Source organism: Protobothrops mucrosquamatus, unplaced genomic scaffold, assembly GCF_001527695.2.
Source record: "Protobothrops mucrosquamatus isolate PMUCROS unplaced genomic scaffold, P.Mucros_1.0 scaffold43, whole genome shotgun sequence".
Classification (NCBI taxonomy): domain Eukaryota; kingdom Metazoa; phylum Chordata; class Lepidosauria; order Squamata; family Viperidae; genus Protobothrops; species Protobothrops mucrosquamatus.
Window position 1 is genome coordinate 2,107,088 of NW_015386425.1, and position 20,063 is coordinate 2,127,150.

At 39.2% G+C, this 20,063-nt stretch overlaps 2 protein-coding genes across 2 annotated transcripts in view; one reads left to right on the forward strand and one right to left on the reverse strand.

Annotated features, from left to right (window-relative positions):
- PIGN (phosphatidylinositol glycan anchor biosynthesis class N) overlaps positions 1-9,468 on the reverse strand; it is a 64,355-nt gene extending 54,887 nt beyond the window's left edge. Inside the window, exon 1 of the mRNA XM_015811509.1 lies at positions 9,354-9,468. The gene's annotated coding sequence lies outside the window, so the exon portion shown is untranslated. The remainder of the gene's footprint in view (positions 1-9,353) is intronic.
- Positions 9,469-12,140: 2,672 nt separating this feature from the next.
- Positions 12,141-20,063, forward strand: part of RELCH (RAB11 binding and LisH domain, coiled-coil and HEAT repeat containing) — a 60,842-nt gene continuing 52,919 nt past the window's right edge. Inside the window, exon 1 of the mRNA XM_015811510.2 lies at positions 12,141-12,597. Within this exon, the coding sequence (XP_015666996.2) occupies positions 12,141-12,597 (457 nt within the window). The remainder of the gene's footprint in view (positions 12,598-20,063) is intronic.

A 20,063-nucleotide genomic window follows, 5' to 3' on the forward strand; every position in this document is an offset into this window, starting at 1 on the left:
GTGTCCCCTCCCTGGCTGCCAGTACCAGCCAGGAGGGACACGGATCTAATAAACATGTGGTTGCATTCAGTCTCCCCAGGACCCTGTCCACATCTTCAGGAGCAACAGAGTCAAACTCCTCCCATACAACCGTCTCAAGACCTGCTCCCGTCTCCTCCCCCTGGACCAACCAGTCGGAGTCCAAGCTTTCCCGAATCCGGGAAATGGTATAGGGTTTCCTGCCTGAGCAGGGGGTTGGATTAGATGACCTCCAAGGTCTCTTCCAACGTTGTTGTTGTTGTTATCATTATTATTTACATCACCCTAATGCCAACATACATGCAGAGTCACCTGCATTATTAAGTCAGTGTTCTTAAACTTATTTCTCTCAGGACCTCTTCCCATGTTTAAAAATTATGGAGGACACCAAAAGAGTTTTTATTTGTATGGATTACATCAGACATGTCAAACTCGCGACGTCACGTGATGTCGCGCAACGTATCGGAGCTTTTTCGCCATTGCCGGCAATGGGGTGGGTGTGGTTTCCCAATGAGGCATCCGCCCCGCGGGCCAGCAGTTTGACACCCCTGGATTACATTTATCAATATTTAAAATGTTGACACATTGGCTGCCACTATTATTTTTCACATTTGTTTGATAGGATTTAAAGTCGCCTTGTGGCAAGATGGGCAGCAAACAAATTTAATAAACAAACTAAATAAAAATACGATATTATTTTTCAACATAGGCTGGTAACCAATTTTGATTTTTCAAACAGCTGAGAGATCCACACTTTACGAAACACCAAATTAAGCATTGGAGCAGCTAATTAGTTTAAAATCTTGAGCTTAATTACCTTATTTAGTTGTTATTTATTATTAAACAATAATAACAGGCACCCAAAGCAATTACCTTCAAAAATAAAACATAGACATTACAAAATTAATGAGACACAAATAATCAGAAGAAAAACACTTTTTTCTTGGAAGCATAAAATGTAGAAGCTAACAAAACTCCTGAGTTAACACATTGGCAACAACTAAGCAGAAGGCGCTTTTTCTAAACAACCAATTGATGGACTACTAAAAGCACACATTTCTTTATGAGGGTTTCTCTTATTTACCGTAGTGCCTGGGCATGAGCAATCCATCAAACAGTGAAGCCCTAAATTAGCTAAGGCTATAAAAGTAACAGATGGTATGTATAATGAAACCAGCCACATCAGAAACATTCATTTTTGCTGTGCTGTGCTTTGATGCAATTTTGCAACAGTGCACAATCTCTATTTATTTTGCCATCCCCCATCCTTTCTTTTTCTTTTATAGAGATTGGTATCCAACAAAAAGCAGACTGATTAATTGCTTAATTGCTTTTCACACCATTAGGAAATGATGTGAAAGAAAATGGACAAAAATGCATTTAAAACCTGAGCCTAAATTAGGCATAACACTGTACTCATAAAACTGGCAATCAATATTTGTTTTTCAATATAGGCACGCAATAACATGATTTTAATATCATGTACTCCACCAATTACATTTTCCACTAACTAAAACTCCACAAACTCTCTCTTCAAGATATCAAATTAATAAGCATCAATAAAAATATACCCACTGAGTTATCTATCCCTGAACTATGAAGACCAGATCTCAATTAACTATCTCTCCAAAAGGCCATCTGGAACTTTTGTACTTAGGTCTCTGGGCTTCATCCCATGATTTTGTTCTTTGCAAAAGCTGACAAGCCACTTTGGATCAAAGCTAAATTGTACCCCACTTCTCTCAAACTACCAATTCAAGACAGAAGCTGCAATTTGGGGGGGGGCTCTAAACCAAGGGCCAGACGATGCAACAGAATTAAAAACAAGAAGCAGATCAGGCAGTACTTCTCAGGCAACTCCATTATTGCTTCACAAAGAGCTGTCTATTTCTCCCAATAAACTATAGGCTAATAAACGGATTGCAATTTTGGCTGCAGCCTTATACTGAACCAGGTCCCTTTAGGTCAGGGGTGTCCAATCTTGGCAACTTTAAGACTTGTGGACCAAATCCCAGAATTCCTCAACCATTATGGCTACCTGGGGAATTATGGGAGTTGAAATCCAAAGGTCTTAAAGTTGCCAAGGTTGGACACCTGTTTTACGCTGAATAAAAATGTAAACATAATGAGGCAAATTGCAGATCTAATTTTCCCCAAAACTACTCCATTTAATGCCCAATATCTTTTGAAAAGTTTGCCTCACAAAGCCGGGGTTGAAGCTGCTTTGTTTTTTAAATAAAGGCCAAAATATAAATCTTTATAAAATATGTCACCATTCATTATCTATTTCTATTTATGTTTTCAATAAGGAAGAAACATCTACAAAGTATTTGTCAGATAAACAGGATAAACCAATGAAAGGATATATTTAAAGCCTCCAGACAAGTCACAAAAAATATTTTAGTCACGTTTTTCAAAATGCCCATGCTCCAATGAGCATTACAAGCCTGCTATATATAATTTGAAAGAATCCACTGAAAATGCATTTTCAAGAGACAGAAGAACCATAGCATGCATATTGTTAAAAAGTGTGAATAGATGCAATTTTTCTAAGCAGCAGGTTTAAAAAAAATATCACATTGTCAAGGAGATAGGAAACAATTAATTTATAGATAAGCTCAAACCAGGCAGAAATGCCACCTCAGAATTTTCTGCTGCAATTGATGTTACTATATTGTTCAATAGTAAGAACAGCCTTGAATGTTAACCAGGTTCTATGGCTCCACACATTCAACTGAAATGACCTTCTAAATCAGTGGTTCTCAACCTGTGGGTCGGGACCCCATTTGGGGTCGATCGACCATTTCATGGGGGTCGCCAAACAAGGCTGTCCGCCATTTTTTTTGTCCGCCATTTTTTCCCCCCTTTTCCGGCGGGTGCCTTACCTCCCTTGGGCTGGGCCAGCTGGTGGTCGGCCTGCTCCATCTCTGCCGCTTGCCAGCTACGCCTCAGCCGGCGCAGGGGGCGGAACCACGCATGCGCAGCGCTCCCGGGCAGGGAAAGTCCTCGACTTACGACCGGTTGGGTAGTCCTCGACTTACGACCGGTTTAGTCCTCGACTTACGACCGGTTTAGTCCTCGATTTACGACCGGTTTAGTCCTCGACTTACAACCGGTTGGGGTCGCGGCATTAAAAAGGTTGAGAACCACTGTTCTAAATTATATATAAATACACATTGGGATCTGACACCTTAAATATTAGAAAACTAATTGTAGAAATAATCAAGACTTGTGCACTCTGCTCATACCCTAAATCAGTATGAATATATTTGCATGCTATATAATCAGTGGTGGCAAACTTATGGCACGGGTGCCAGAGGCGGCACTCAGAGCCCTCTCTGTGGGCCCGCGCGCCGTCGCCCCAGTCCTAGGCCTTCAGCTGGGTTTTATAAAACCTTTTCGCTTTAGGCCTCTGCCACCGTGTACAAAAAAAAAATCCCTCAAAATACCTTCCAATGAAAATTTTCACTGATTATTTCACATTGCAATAATACATGCCATCTGTTTTAAACTGTAAATGGAGTTAAGCAATTCAGAAAACCCAAGGTAAAAAGCTCCTTGAGAATTAAATATTCCATTAATATCACTTGATTTATCAAGGCAAATCTCTGGCATCAGCATCAGCAATTTCCATGCAAATTCTCTAAGAGAAGTATGTGATTTATTACAGACTTGTAGGTAATGAAGCCCCAGTGCCATCTTTTAAGATCTACTTTTCTGAACTTCTTGTTATATTCTCCAGATATCAGCTTAGGAAACTCTGAGGAAACATGGTACCCTATTTGGCAAGATCTGTAATATTCTCAAAAAACATTGACTAAAAATATGATTTAGACCACATCATTCATTTCAGTAAATTTGCATCCTGTTGCAGACATACCAAAGCAATAATGTCCTCCACATACATGGTCCTAGCTATTATCCCACTGGGACTGACATTAGAGGAATAGAATTTGGAGGACACCTAGGTCCTAGATAAGGGAGGCTGCTGTCTAACATAACGTTAGTTTGCTTTGTTTATTTACCACTCAGAACAGGAATTCAGATAAATTCGCCTTTATGAAAAGTACCATAGTTCACATTTTACAAGCAATATTTTAATCCATTGTACTGAACTGAGTAAAGATAATATTTAAAGTTCAACTAAAATATAAGCAAAATTAAAAACAAAAAATATATAAGAATCCATTAATTGTTGCACCTTGGAATTACAAAGTAATTGTTCATGTGACATCAAGTTGGTGTTGACTGCTAGCAAAACTTCAATAGGTCATTCCAGGATGGTCTTACCTCAACTGACCCTTTAGATTCCCCTTAAAGACCTTTTCATGCATCCTTAACAATGTCTTTGATTTCACTGCATAGTTCCTCTGGTTCTCTATAAATGACATTCAGGCCTTAAAAGCAACTTGTGATGTGCTTCCTGATAATAGTGATAATCTGCTCAAGATAATATTGTGGATGCTGATTTTGTTCTTCTGCTTTATCTTGACTTGAAACTTGCATATGAACATCTATTCCAGTCATCCCATAGCCACCGTAGCTCAGCTTTTCCACCTCCTTGTGCCAATAATACTGTCAATAGAATAGAATATCTTTATTGCCATTGTGTAACTCACAATGAAATTAAGTATGTACTCTATTCAACATATTTTTTATTTTCTTTATACTGTACAATATAAGCAAAGGTCTCAAAGAACACTAGCAGACCGCTAGAGGACAGAACTGCCTTTTTTTTTTCTTTAAACGTTGCTGCAGAACATAGGTAAATACCGGAACTCTTATTTTATAAGTTGCATGAAGTAGAACATTCCTCAATGGTTAGGAATAGTGAATAAATTTACTATAAATTTAATCCCCATGATATCCACCCCACCAACTCAGTTCCATATTCCAGTATTCCCCAAATAATTAAAAGATCTCTGATCTTAAAGATATTTGTGGAAGCAGTAGCAGAGTACTCACATTATTATCAGACAGGAATCAGCTTTCCAGCACTTGTGGCTTCTAGACTTCCTCCAGATTAAGTGAGGTCAAAAAGTTTAACCCCTTCTTTCTGAAAATTAGATTTTTTTTGGGAAGGGAAAGCCCAAACATAATAATTTGGAAAAGCCCAAACACAATAATAAAGCCCAAATGCAATAATTAGATATTCAATCCATAATAGTAACAATTATGCACCTGTAACAATGAAACTTTTTTAAGTTTTTGGTGTATGCTGCACAATCTAAATTTCAGGGACCCTTACTTCGAGTTTCCCTTTCTTTCACTCTCATATTTTTCTATCTACAACTTGGCTATATCTCAGTCAAGGTTCAAGTGCAACTCTGCTTGTTGAAATATTGGCTTAAACAAATTTAAGGAAGTGAATCTCTAGTGAAAACAGACTGATACCAATGTTCTTAGAAGAAACAAATAATGGATAATCTGGATCACTATGGCTCAAATCCCCAGTTGGCAAGGATAAAGCCTGGAGAGGGTTCAAGCAGAGCATTTTAGATCTTGATTACAAAGAAAAAGTATTTGTTTTCTCCTCAGTAGGATGGGGAAGACTCTTTGAGGCTCTGTTCAGGAGCTGAAAATCCTCTCTGCCAAAATCCAAGCAGGATTTATAGCTCCCAAGCAGAGACACTTGCACACATGACTTGTGTTAGGCCTCCAAAGACTTCCGCATCTGCCTGAGGCACCCTTCACTCCTTACCTTACCACGCTGCCTCTGTGCTCAGGTTTCAGCTCCCTCTTATCTCTGAAAGTTGGCTGAAAGAGTGCCTGAAAAAAGAGTTCAGCTTCCCTCAATGCATGGAAGAGAACTCTGACAAGCTGCAGAACCAAAGTTAAAATCTTGGCAGGCAGACGCAGCTTGCAATCTTCCTGCCAGCTTCCCCATTGACTTTCTGGGGAAACCGATAGAGAAAGTTGCAAATGACAATCACTGGTTCGTGGGGCTCTTGGCCAGATTGTGATCACATCACCCCTGAATGGTGGTAAAATATTTTCCTATGGCTGGAAGTACTTTACAGGCCATAAAGCAACCTTTCCTAGACTGTCATAAATCTGGAATGTCCTTAAAAGACTGTAAGACTGTTCAGATTGTTCTGATATAGTAATTGTGCATTACCTATGGGAGGACCAGATCAGGAAGGCTTTAGAATCATAGCAAAATTTTAGTTTTGCTTTCAAATTTTAGTTTATGTCTGTATATTTCAATAAATTTCAAACTGGGGGCAGAGACGCTAAGGGACAAAACATGTAAATTTCACACCTTAAATCCAAATTTTGTCCAAAGGTATTCCAGTCCTGTAGAGCATCTCTTTTCTGTTGGATGTATGTTTATGCTTTGGTAAACTATTCTCTAAGCTATAATTTGTTTAATTACGGTTTAAATAAATTATGGTTTACATCAGTGGTTCTCAACCTTTTTAATGCCGCGACCCCCAACCGGTCGTAGTCGAGGACTAAACCGGTCGTAAGTCGAGGACTAAACCGGTCGTAAGTCGAGGACTAAACCGGTCGTAAGTCGAGGACGTTCCCTGCCCGGGAGCGCCGCGCATGCGTGGTTCCACCCCCTGCACCGGCCGAGGCGTAGCTGGCAAGTGGCAGAGACGGAGCAGGCCGACCACCAGCTGGCCCAGCTCAAGGGAGGTAAGGCACCCGCCGGAAAAGGGGAAAAAAATGGCGGACAGCCTTGCTTGGCAACCCCCGTGAAATGGTCGATCGACCCCAAATGGGGTCGCGACCCATAGGTTGAGAACCGCTGGTTTACATAAACCATAATGAACAAGCTTCATACAGCTTGCTTAATCTGAAGCATGGTAAAAACAACAGTGACTGAGCTCATATAATTTCCTTAAGCTCAAACCAAACACATTTTTGAAGAATGTGCTTTCATTTTTTTTTATTAGGACTGAGATCCACCAATTGAATTCTCATGGAGAAAGGCTGCATTCACTCAAATTCAGCCATCTTTTAGTTAACCAAAGTTTGCTGAATGAGGTCGATTTACAAACACAATAAACATAAACCACAGTGGTAACAGTCTCATATCCCAGGCCAAAACCAATCTTACTTTGGCTTTGGTTGTGCTTGTAAGAATTTGTTTAGTTACAGTACTTAGCTAATCTTGGATGGACTTTTTTTTTTTTAAAAAAAGGTGGGCAGAATGAGATCCAGAGGGTACTTGAATAGGACATCACTAAGAAATTGCCGCTGTATAATAACCTTGGAAATGAAGAAAGTATTTTATTTCTTCATCCCGCCTTTGTTATTTTTACAAATACCTCAAGGCAGCAAGCATATCCAACACACCCTTCCATTTTTCCCACAACACAACTCTGAGGTGAATAGGGCTGAGAGAGAGAATGAGTGACTGGCCCAAAGTCACCCGGCTGGCTTTCATGGCTAAGGCAGGACTTGGATGGCAAGAGGCAATGCACACTATTTCCATATTATTGTCAAGAAAAATGGTACCAAAAGTCAAGCTTCACTGGAGACTTGAGTCCACGCACACACACGTATACACTAGATTGTAATGTATACATTAGATTGTATACATTAGATTGCTGGAATTAAAAACATGACTTCAAATGTTCTTAATTCCAGCAATATAATGTATTGACAATATACTATTGTCAGTAATAATGTATAGCTCATCATATTGCTGTTGGCTTGCTTAAACACAAAGGCACCACCACAATGATGGCACCAAAAGTCAATCTTCGCTGAAGGCTTGAGTCCATGCACACACACTTATACAAACAATTACTTCAAGTGTTCTTAATTCCAGCAATCTAATATAGTGACAATATATTACTGCCTATAGGAGTGGCCAAAATTGTGGAAACTTTTTGGTAAAAGTGTATTTTTGAGATCTGATGGCTAATAACACCACTTTTTTTTTGGGAGTAGTACCATAAAATTATATATCAATGGAAAGATAATTTAATCAAGAATGTAATGCAACAAAGTTTGTTCAATTATCTGTACTGTATTCTATGAAAAGTGATAGCCAGATAACCAGAAAAAAGGAAGCACAACTTGCTTAGGTTGATATCAGGTAGCTTTCCTTCATCTGATTGTAGCCAATGTGCATGAGTGTTTAGAGACCCAATCAGGTGTCATCTTTTTTTTTTTTAAATTTTGCGGTCACAGACCAAAATGCAAGTACAACAAAAGAAAACACAAGAAAAATATATCACAAACAATTAAATGCCAGAAGCCTTGGCTAAAGGGAATTACAACATTCTCCTCTGGTAGTTACAGCTCTTAAAAGAAATTTAGAAACCTGAGAAGTAATATAGGAGGAGCCATCCCCTAGACAATATAAAACCAAATTACTAACATTAGAACCAGAGGGATCAATTCCAAGGAGAGACAATAATTTAATTCTGCCTGTGTTATACATAGGGCAGTATGATAAGACATGCTCCACAGAGGTGTCATCTTGTTTTGGCAATGAGCCAATCAGATCACAGTAGGATTCAGTTATTGATGTCATGTATTGATGCTGAGAGGAGGACATTTGTCAGTGTGTTATGTGATCACTATCAAGTTGGTTGGGTTTTTTTGTGTTCCTTCATTTAGTGAGCTTGTAAAATGTAATAAAATTAAAGTAATGGTGCAAAGAGTTGACTGGTCGCCCAGAAAGCGATGTAAAATAGTATTATTAAGGGAACAACGCTACAGTTATAAAGAAATTAGAAGAAAAATTGGTGGAAACTTAACCAAAGGTGGCAATTTCTACTGTACACTTTTCCCAAGAAAACAAGCAAGCTCAGAGAGCACCAAGGACCCTGCATAAAAACAGTATGCTGTTCCCAAGAAAACAAGGAAGCTCAGAGAGCACCAAGGACCCTGCATAAAAACAATACGCTGTTCCCAAGAAAACAAGCAAGCTCAGAGAGCACCAAGGACCCTGCATAAAAACAGTATGCTGTTCCCAAGAAAACAAGCAAGCTCAGAGAGCACCAAGGACCCTGCATAAAAACAGTATGCTGTTCCCAAGAAAACAAGCAAGCTCAGAGAGCACCAAGGACCCTGCATAAAAACAGTATGCTGTTCCCAGTAGTGGCCAAAATTTCCACAATTTTGGCCACTACTGTACAATAATGCATAGCTTATCATGTTACTGTTGGCATGCTTTAAACACAAGGTACCAACCACAATGGTTGCAAGCCACTGACAAATCCTATGGATATAACCAGTCCCTCTTTCTACCCAAATCAAAACCCATCTGAGCCCGAACATTCACTGCAGAGAAGTGTCAGAAAATAGAGAAGAGAAGCGTCAGAAAATAGAACATCCATCATTTCAGGAAGCGACTTATTTAGGTTGCTTACCTCGCTCATTCCACCGGCTACTGCGAGGACGATCGTTTCCTTGGAGACATATGCCGACCAGCAAAAACAACCTTCGCCACACTTGGCAGGTAGGCATAAAGTAATGGATGCGGGGGGAGGGGGGGAGTGCAGAAACCAGCAACGTTCACGAACTCCTTGCAAGTTATCACCGTTGTTTAAAAAAAATAAAATAAAGCACGCTTTGCCTTCAACAACGTCACAGCTCCCGTATCGCGAAAGCGGCCCAAGCGTATCGCGAGATCTGTAGGATTCAGGATGAACTCGGGAGATTTCGGGCTGAATTGTTTTCTCAGTCGCTGCTTTTCTCCCACGCGAAGCGGAGATTCCAACGGTGCTTAAAACTGCAATTTCCAAAATTCCCTGCCAGGTTCAGTTCGGAATTCTGAGAATTGAAAACTTAAGACAGTGGGAAGTAATCAATCTAAAGCAGGGGTAGTCAACCTTGGCTCTTTTATGACTCGTGGACTTCAACTCCCAGAATTCCTGAGCCAGCTATGCTGGCTCAGGAATTCTGGGAGTTGAAGTCCACGAGTCATAAAAGAGCCAAGGTTGACTACCCCGATTCTAAAGCAATGTTTCTCAACGTTAGCAACGTTGATGCGTGGACTTCAATTCCCAGAATTCAACTAGCTAGGGAATTCTGGGAGTTGAAGTCCACTGCCTGAAACTTTAACGTTAAGAATGCTTTAAAGACAGGAAATCTTAGAATATGTTTGGACCACAACTGCATGAGTCCTAGTAACATGTTTAATAGCACGGGTTTCTCATCCCTAATGTGGAAAAGCAGCATCCTTTCATGGGATATAATTTGCCTGTGTCTGTTACAGAATAAAGCAACCATATAGGCTTGCATTTGAGACAGTCTGAAGTAGAAAGGGAGGGAGTTACAAGGGTTAAAGAGGTTATAACTTAACTAGGTGATCCCTTTGGCTTCTCATTATGAAATCATTACAAAAAGTATAGAAATTTTATGACATAGTAGGGAACAGCATACTGTTTTTATGCAGGGTCCTTGGTACTCTCTGAGCTTGCTTGTTTTCTTGCAGACATTTTCATTACCCAAATTAGGTAACATCAGTGCTAGGGTCTATTTCATTAGACTAGCATTGATGATGTTACCCAGTTTGGGTAATGAAACATCTGCAAGAAAACCTGAGCTACAAATATTCTCCTTTATTAATACAGTTTTTATTGTAATATACTCAACTCTAAATTCCTTTAAGAATTCTGGCTGCTGTAATTTCTCCTGGTTTTGATTTTTGCAGCAGTTCAGAACTAAATTTAGACCTTTCGGGAGGGGGGATGTTCTTCCATTCTAGCAATAGGTCCAGGTCATCTTCCCGGCTTCATGTCCAAAGCGGGACTAGAACTCACAGCATCTCAATTTGTAGCCCAATGCTACCAAATTAGCTCTCAGAACTTCCAAAACCCTTTTCTATTTCATCCCATAGGTTCACAGCTTTTGATCCTGAATATAGGTAAATAATTATTAAAGAGAATGTTAGAGTGTATTGTCTGAGTTACTGTCTCAGCCCATTTTAAAAATAACTTAGGACTATATTTCTGCAGGACAATTTTGAAATGTTTTTTTAACAAAAGGAAAACATTATGTGCCTTCAAATCATTTTCCATTCCTAACAACCTGATAGAGTGTCATGGGAAAAAATTATCCCTAACTTAATTTTTCAGGTCTCAAAGAGAAATATGCAACTGATGTATAAAGAATAGAAAATAGTGCAATGATTTTCATCTTCATTCATTACTGGTGGGAGATTACACTATTTTTATAACATATTTCTGAAGCAGTTGTTCATTTGGCAGCACAAACTGTTGGGGAGGTGGGAATGGCATAATAGCCGAGGAATCTTCCTCTTTGAACAACAGAATAGCAGAGTTGGAAGGGACCTTGGAAGTCTTCTAGTCCAACTCCTTGCTCAAGCATAGGACCTCGTATCATTTTCAACAAATGGTTGTCCAGTCCCTTTTGAAAAGCCTCCAGTGTTGGAACACCCACAACTGCTGAAGGCAAGTTGTTCCACTGGTTGATTGTTCTTACTGTCAGGAAGTTATTCCTTAGTTCTAGGTTGCTTTTCTCTTTGTTCAATTTCCATCCATTGCTTCTTGTCTTGCCTTCTGGTGCTGTGGCAGCCCTTCAAATATTGGAACACTATCATGTCACCCGTGGTTTTTCTTTTCACTAGATTAGACATACCCAATTCCTGCAAACGGTCTTCAAATGTTTTAGTCTTCAGCCTACCCCCCCCCCCCGCCCCCCATCATCTTTTCTGCACTCTTTCCAAAGTCTCAATCTCTTTTTTTATATTTGGGAGTGACCAAAATTGGATGCAGTATTCCAAGTACTCCAAGGCACTCTAAAGCGGTAGCCTCACTTCCCGTGATCTGGATTTCATCCCCTCTGTTAATACAGCCTAGGATCGTGTTGGCTTTTTTTTTTGACAGCTTGCACCACATCGCTGGCTTATCATTTCACAAACGCCTCCCCAACCCTAAAACTAAGGGGAAATCAAGCGATTTCCTAGCCCTCCCCCAAGCCTGCCGGTATCTCCAGGAACCGGAAATGCACCGCGGAGAATCTCGCGAGAGTTCCTATGCGGAAACCCGAGTTCCGAAAAGACAGGAGGCGCCCGGGCGCGCAGGCGCGGAAGAGGGCTTGGTGGGTTGCCACTCGCTGCTGTGGTAACCGGGTTTGACTGGGGCGCTGCTCGGAAGAGCGCGGCTCGGGGGGGAAATTCCTCTTCTCCCAAGATGGCGGTGGTGGGGAGCGGGGGAGTGAACCCCTTCCTCAGTGACTCCGAGGAGTCCGAGCCAGAGGAGACCAGGCCGGGGGGCAGCAGCGGTAGCGACCCCGGCGTCTCGGCCGCTCCGCTCCCGGTCTCCATCTCCACGTCCTCTCCGCCACCCCTTCAGCAACTGTTGCCGCCGCCCGTGCAGGCCGAGGAACCGCCCCGGGTGCCCGTGGATGCTTTAGCGGCTCAGCTGCTGCGCGACCAGTTCGTGTTGACGGCGCTGGAATTGCACACGGAGCTTCTGGAGAGCGGCCGGGAGCTGCCTCGGCTGCGCGACTATTTTTCCAATCCTGGCAACTTCGAGCGACAAAGTGCGGGCGGCGCCGGAGCCCTGGCACCGACTCCTTCCGCCTCGGTAGCTCCCGGGATCATAGCGATGGTCGGAGGCGGGAAGGAGCCTGGCGCCGGACAGCTCCGTAAGTGGATAGCCGTGCTTAAAACAAAAGGAAGCTTTTTTTTTTTCCCCTTCCCCTTGCCCCAGGTTTCAGCCCTTGCTTGACCTTGGCTTGGGTGTATTTTTTTTAAAAAACAAACAAACCCTCATTTGGGGTGTCGGAGCGTTTGTGAAACCTTCGTGGAAAAGAGGCAGGGATCGCCCCAGTTCTGCCATGGCAGGCGTGAAGAAACGCCCAGATGGGTTCGCTCGACTGCATTGCTAGCACCGATACCCGTTTTTGGAAAAGATGGTGGTGTGACATGACTCAAAGCACTTAATGAGAAGGCAGGCTTTTTTTTTAAAAAAAAATATATATGTATGATTGGGCTGGATGGTTTTGAGACTGCAGTCAAATTTATGTAGATAGGACTAAATCACATTGAGTTAAGTACCAGGTATGAACTGTTGATAGGTTAGATGGCATAGAATCTAGATTGTAAGTGCTATCTATTATGAATCTCTGAGGCTTTTACTGTTCTTATGGCAAGGTTTTTTTTAGGGCCATGGTGGATTGAATTATACAGCATAAGTTTAAAGGGGTTTTTTTGGTAGTTCATGCATCACCGTAGAAAAGAATAGCGGTTCTGTGATTTCAGCTGATTTGATAAATCTGAATTTTATATATACACACAAACACGATACTTTCACCTTTGTCACAAACATTTCAATTCAGAAACAAATTTGAGAGAGACTCTGAGAACTAATTTTAGGAGGTCACCGTATGAACTTGCTATGGAACCTTGTTCTAAGTCATAATGTGTTTGGTTTTACCTTAGCCTGCTTCATGAGTCCAGCCGGTTGTGATTTAGTGAACAAACTAGGAATAAACATAGTGCTATTGATGGTGATAATCAAGTTGGTGTTGAATCTTAATGAGTCAACCCCAACTTGATTACCACCATCAAGTTGGTAGTTTTTCTTCATGATGATGTGTCCTTTATCTGGTCTTTCAGGTCTTCTAATGGTGTACTCATTACCACTGTAATCATGTCCATACATCATGCTGTTGGGTTGGTCATTTTCCTGACTATCCCTGATATTTTCAGGAGTCTTTGGTGGCATCAAAGTTCAAAAGTGTCAACATCGTAGTGCAGTATGTAAAACCAGCTCTGAGTTCTGACTCAGCTGAAGTTGTTCTGGTTCGTCTTGCCATTTGCAATTTGATAGAAACTAAAAAGTCATAGCTAAAGAAGCAGCAGGTTTTTAAAAATCTGTACTAAACCATTGGCAAAATAAAGATATTAAGTTAATACACTTTATTGATTTTAGTTTTTGCTCTTTCTGAGACAACCTCCTGAAATATCAATGCAGGAACACATTTTAGAATACTGTGGTGGTATAATTAATGCTGAGATATTGAATTAGATAATAGAAGTTTCATTGAAAATGTATGTGTTGTATATATTGCTTATGGCTTCAGATTGTGGGAGGATGTTCGGACAATATTCAGTAAATCCTGCTCAACTCAATATAAGAATAGTAAGAAATGTTTCCATGCAAATGTCTCCATCTTTTCAAGCTTTAGTACCACTATAGTGCTATTTAATTCAGCTACATTGGCAAGGCCACACCTAGTCAACCTTAGGTGATTTTAAAAAATGTTAAGTCATTTCTAGTTTGTACTGGAAGATTATGAAGAAATCTACACTGGGAAGTCAACAGTATATCCCATTAGGTGGCAAGTGTCTAATAACATTGAGTCAGGAAAGACTTTATGTAAATGATGCCATGTAAATGCTTTTAAGGAACACAATATCAAGAAATGCATCACTGTACAAAGTCAGGTAGAATATTTTAAACACCTCCGCAGTTTAGAGAGAGGACAGCATTCTGTGATTTTATTGAAAAGCTTCCATAAATACACAACTGCATGCACACAAACATCTGCAGCAGCCAGGATTACTCTCTTGCTAGAATTTTTGCAAAATGTCTTTGTTTCTGTTACTCTGAAGAGTAATTTTAGTTCTTTATTTCAGTCACATTAATAAAAATAAGGAGTGTTTGAGTGTTTGCAAATAACACTAAACCATAATGTTATTTCTTTAGTTTCCATTTAGACATTTTTTTCTAAGCCAATAATATGTGGATTACCATATGTTGTGATTTATTTAGCAAACTAAATCATCTCGATACCTGATACTGATAAGGTACTGGGATCACATTTTTACAATACTATACATGTGACTTGGCTATTTGTACAGGCAATGTAGGATCAGCCAACTCACCTCCTTCCTTCTGTTAATTGAAAAACTACAGTGTAAAATCTAATTAGCAAAATACAGGCTTTAAATATACTGCTTACTAAAACTGCTCATATGAATATTTATTTGCCAGTATAACAGGTACTAAATTTTCAAAGCCAATTTTAGTATTGTATAAGAAGAATGAACTAATTTAGTATTCTATTATGAAAAGGCATTTTTCTTAAGGCAAGGGTAGAGATCATATGATATATGTTGAACTTATGTGGTATTTATTTCTTTTGTGCTTTTTTCAAACATCTAAAGAGAGGAGATTTGATACCATTTGATTTTTCAGTAGCATACAATTATCAATTATTTTGTGAAGCAGTCATGTGATAGAACTTATGAGAGGGCTGACTTGGTAATGTGATAGATTCTTAGTTTGATTTTACAGTTTTTTAAACTTTTTATTAGCTTAATATAGAGATTAGTGATAGCTAAGATTTTATTCTTAAGTTCTTACTATTATAAATACTGAGGACTTTTTTTGTTAATAATTTAGTTTATCTAAATTAGGGATGCCATCAGGCATATTCACTGTTCAGCTTGTTTTATAGCTTGTAATACAGGTAATCCTTGCCTTACAACAGTTTGTTTTGTTACTGTTCAAAGTTACAACAGCTCTGAAAAAAGTGAGTTATGATCGTTTTTCAGACTTATGACTGTTGCAGCATTTTCATGATCACACGATCAAAATTTAGACACTTGGCACCTGACTCATATTTATGATGGTTGCAATGTCCCAGGGTCATGTGAGCACTTTATGTGACTTTCTGACAAGCAAAGTCAATGGGAAGCTACAATCATTTAATAACTACAGTAGTGGCCAAAATTGTGGAAACCTTTTGGGAAAAGTGTACAGTAGAAATTGCCACCTTTGGTTAAGTTTCCACCAATTTTTCTTCTAATTTCTTTATAATGTAGCCTTGTTCACTTAATAATACTATGTTACATCGCTTTCTGAGCAATCAGTCAACTCTTTGCACCATTACTTTAATTTTATTACGTTTTACAAGCTCACTAAATGAAAGAACACAAAAAAACCCAACCAACTTGATAGCGATCACATAACACACTGATAAATGTCCTCCTCTCAGCTTCAATACATGACATCAATAACTGAATCCTACTGTGGTCTAATTGGCTCATTGCCAAAACAAGATGATACCTGATTGGCTCTCTAAACACTCATGCTCATTGGCTACAATCAGATGAAGGAAAGCTACCTGATATCAACCTAAGCAAGTTGTGCTTCCTTTTTCTGGTTATTTGGCTATCACTTTTCATAGAATACAGTACAGATAATTGAACAAACCATGTTGCATTACATTCTTGATTAAATTATCTTTCCATTGATATATAATTTTATGGTACTACTCCCCAAAAAAAGTGGTGTTATTAGCCCTCAAACCTCAAAAATACACTTTTCCCAAAAGATTTCCACAATTTTGGCCACTACTGTATGTTACTAACTTAACAACTGCAGTGATTCACTTAACAACTGTGGCAAGAAAGGTCGTAAAATGAGCAACTGAAATTTTGGACTCAATTGTGATCATAAGTCGAGGAATCCCTGTAATGTATGAACACAGGTACTATTAACATATTACCAAAGAATCTTGGAGCTCTCTGCTTGGTTAGGTATTATCTGTATATAGAATATATGCTTAGAATAAAAGACACCAGAATTTCTTGCTGATCTTTCCCCGTTGTTTTGCATGGCAGAACTATCCTTCACTGAATATCTTTGCTTTGATGTGGACATCGACAACAGCAGAAGTTTATATGTAGGCTCACCCAATTGCTCGCCTGCTTGTCCATCAGATTTTTAGTAAAATTTGGTAAAAGCCTTCTGACAAATGTTAACTTTAGCTTTTAGCTAAAATTATATTCATAACATATTGTAGTGTTATTTGCTAAGACTACTAAGAAATAAAGTAACAAGAAAGATGAAGAAGAGAGGGTTAGAAAAATTAGCCGAATTTTCTTGTTTCCCCTGCTGTAAGAGCTCGTGCTTAACAGAATAATGGTTCACTAAATTAACACAATTGATTAAGTTTACATAACATATTAATTAGTCCATAGATTTAACTACATGGGCTAAACTATGTTGGCTAATTTGGGAAACCAGAGTGTTGTGTTTATACACCCTATTCATTGTTTCTCATTTTTTGCTCCCCTCTCTTGCTCTCTTCACTGATGATTGTGTAAATTGTTTAGCTGTTGGTCATAATTAACTGATCTTATTAATGGTTCACCACTAATTACAATTGAAGGACTCAGAAAAAGTATTTCACAGTGGGAACTCCAAAACTTTCTCCTTTGAACAAAAAAAAATAATTTGTCATCTTAATAAAATAGAGTATATTTATATTCATTAGACATGCTTCATATTTTCTTTTCACTGTAAATGAGGAAATGATTGCAGCTCATAAAATAAACGAGGTAGAAACTAGAGGACTTGATGTATAATTACTCCAAGAGCTGGAGCAGTTATCCTGTGTAATTTGCTTGACAATGAAGCAGTACTTCAAAACTGTGATTAGGTAAAACTGTAAATATATTGGTACTTTCATGACTTTAATCTTGAACAAAAATAATGTCAGATGCAAATACGTTTAGGTTTTAGCAAAGCACACCAAGGGTTTAATGTTAAGTTAGCACAATTAAAATTTTATTAATAGCAATTAAAAACTGACTATTTTTCTGCATTCTTTAATTCTTTCTACCAAAAAACAATAAAAAGGCTAATATTAGAGGCCATTTCTTAAGCTTGCATAATTTAAAGACAAGTCTTTATTTAAACACATTACAACATAGTATTTCAACAGTGATTTTCGACAATTATACAACTGCCACACCCATATAAGACTCATTCTTTCCAAGTTTTGAATAATACTTCTGTTCCATGTAACCAGAGAAAGGAGAGAGCTTAAAGTAGAAGAGTCTGCAACAGGCTGAAATTCTGTCCAAGTGTTTGATCATTAAGGAATTCACCCGTTTCCTTATACATTAACCTTTACACAAACATTTAAGCTTGCAGATTTTTTTCCAAGTCATTTATCATAAGTCACATGAAAATCAGCCTCTAGTGAGCAGTAACTAACTCAGCTGACAAAATGTTATTCATCTTGTGATGACAGAGGTAAATAATAATCAGAGTAAAAGACTAGCAGTTGGTGGAGTACTGTATTCTTTCTATTCAGGAAAAAATATAAATATTGCAACTGCCGTCTCCTGATAGTTTGAAGTGGGGTACTGGCAGAATACTTGTGTGTTCATTCTTAGGGAAATAGCAGCCTGTAGCAATTTTGTTCTCTGTACACACAGAAGAGAAAAACAGTACAACCTGAAATGTCATCCTTCAGAATTTTGATTGAATTAATGCCTAACAATATAAGTTAGGATATTATCCAATTTGAGCTAGAATAGAATAGAATAACAGAGTTGGAAGGGACCTTGGAGGTCTTCTAGTCCAACCCACTGCTCAGGCAGGAAACCCTATACCAATTCAGATAAATGGTTGTCCAGTCTCTTTTTAAAAACTTCCAGTGTTGGAACATTCACAACTTCTGAAGGCAAGTTGTTCAACTGGTTAATTGTTCTAACTGTCAGAAAAGGTCTTCTTAGTTCTAGGTTGCTTCTCTCCTTGATTAGTTTCCATCCATTGCTTCTTGTCCTGGCCTCAGGTGCTTTGGAGAATAGCTTGACTCCCTCTTCTTTGTGGCAGCTCCTGAGATATTGGAAGACTGCTATCATGTCACCCCTGGTCCTTCTTTTCTTTAAACTAGACATATCCAATTCCAGCAAACATTCTTTTTTATGTTTTAGCCTCCAGTCCCCTAATCATCTTTGTTCTTCTCTGCACTCTTTCTAGAGTCTCAACATCTTTTTTACATCATGGTGACCAAAACTGGATGCAGTTTTCCAAGTGTGGCCTTACCAAGACATTATAAAGTGGTATTAATGCTTCATGTGATCTTGATTTTATCCCTCTGTTAATGCAGCCTAGCACTATGTTGGCTTTTTTGGCAGCTGCAGCACACTGTGGCTCATATTTAAGTGATTGTCCTCTAGGACTCCAAGATCCCTCTCACAGTTACCACTATTGAGCGAGATACCACCTATATTGTACCTGTGCATTTGGTTTTTCTTGCCTAAATATAGAACCTTACTTTTCTTGCCTAAATATAGAACCTTACTCATTGAATTTCATTGTTAGAAGGCGCCCAATGTTCAAGTCTGTCAAGATCCTTCTGTATCTTAAGTCTATCTTCTGGTGTGTCGTCTGTAAATTTGATGAGTTCCCCATCTATCCCCTCATCCAAATCATTGATGAAGATGTTGAAGAGTACTGGGCCTAAAACTGTCCTTGGGGTATTGCACTGCATACTGCCCTCCATTAGATGCATTTCCATTGAGGACTACATGTTGAGTACCGTTGGTCAGCTAGCTACGAATCCGTCTGGGGGTGATGCTGTCTAACCCACATTTTTCTATCTTATCAAGTAGTAGGTTGTGGTCTACTTTATCAAATGCCTTACTAAAGTCCAAGTAAATTATATCCAGAGCATTCCTCTGGTCCACTAATTTTGTCACCTTGTCAAAGAATGTGCTAAGATTTGTCTGGCATGATCTGTTTTTGACAAACCCATGTTGGCTTTTGGTTATGACTTTGTTTGCCTCTAGGTGTTCGCTGATTCGTTGCTTGATTATCTTTTCCAGAATCTTTCCAGGTATTGAGGTCAGGCTGATGGGTCTGTAGTTTCCTGGATCTATTTTTTTTTAAATTTATTTTTTGAAGATGGGAACTACATCAGCTCTTTTCCAGTCCTCTGGTAGTTCCCCTGTGCTCCAGGATCTTTGAAAGACACAGTTCAGTGATTCTGAGATCACATCTGCCAGTTCCTTCAGAACCTTCGGCTGTAATCCATCTGGTCCTGGTGATTTAAACTCATCCAGGATAGACAGGTGATCACTTACCATTTAACGTGTTTTCTAATCTTTTTTTTTACTGTACTGTTTTTGTTAGGTTGGACTGTTTTTCCCTTTGTGTAAAAGCTCCTTATAGAATGTGTACCTAAGGTCACCTCAAAAAGTTAAGACCACTAGAATAAAGTAAAATACTTTATGAGGCAAAAGAGGGGGAGAGGAAACCTTTCCAGAATTACATTGATATTATGCTGGATCTTTTGGGGTATGA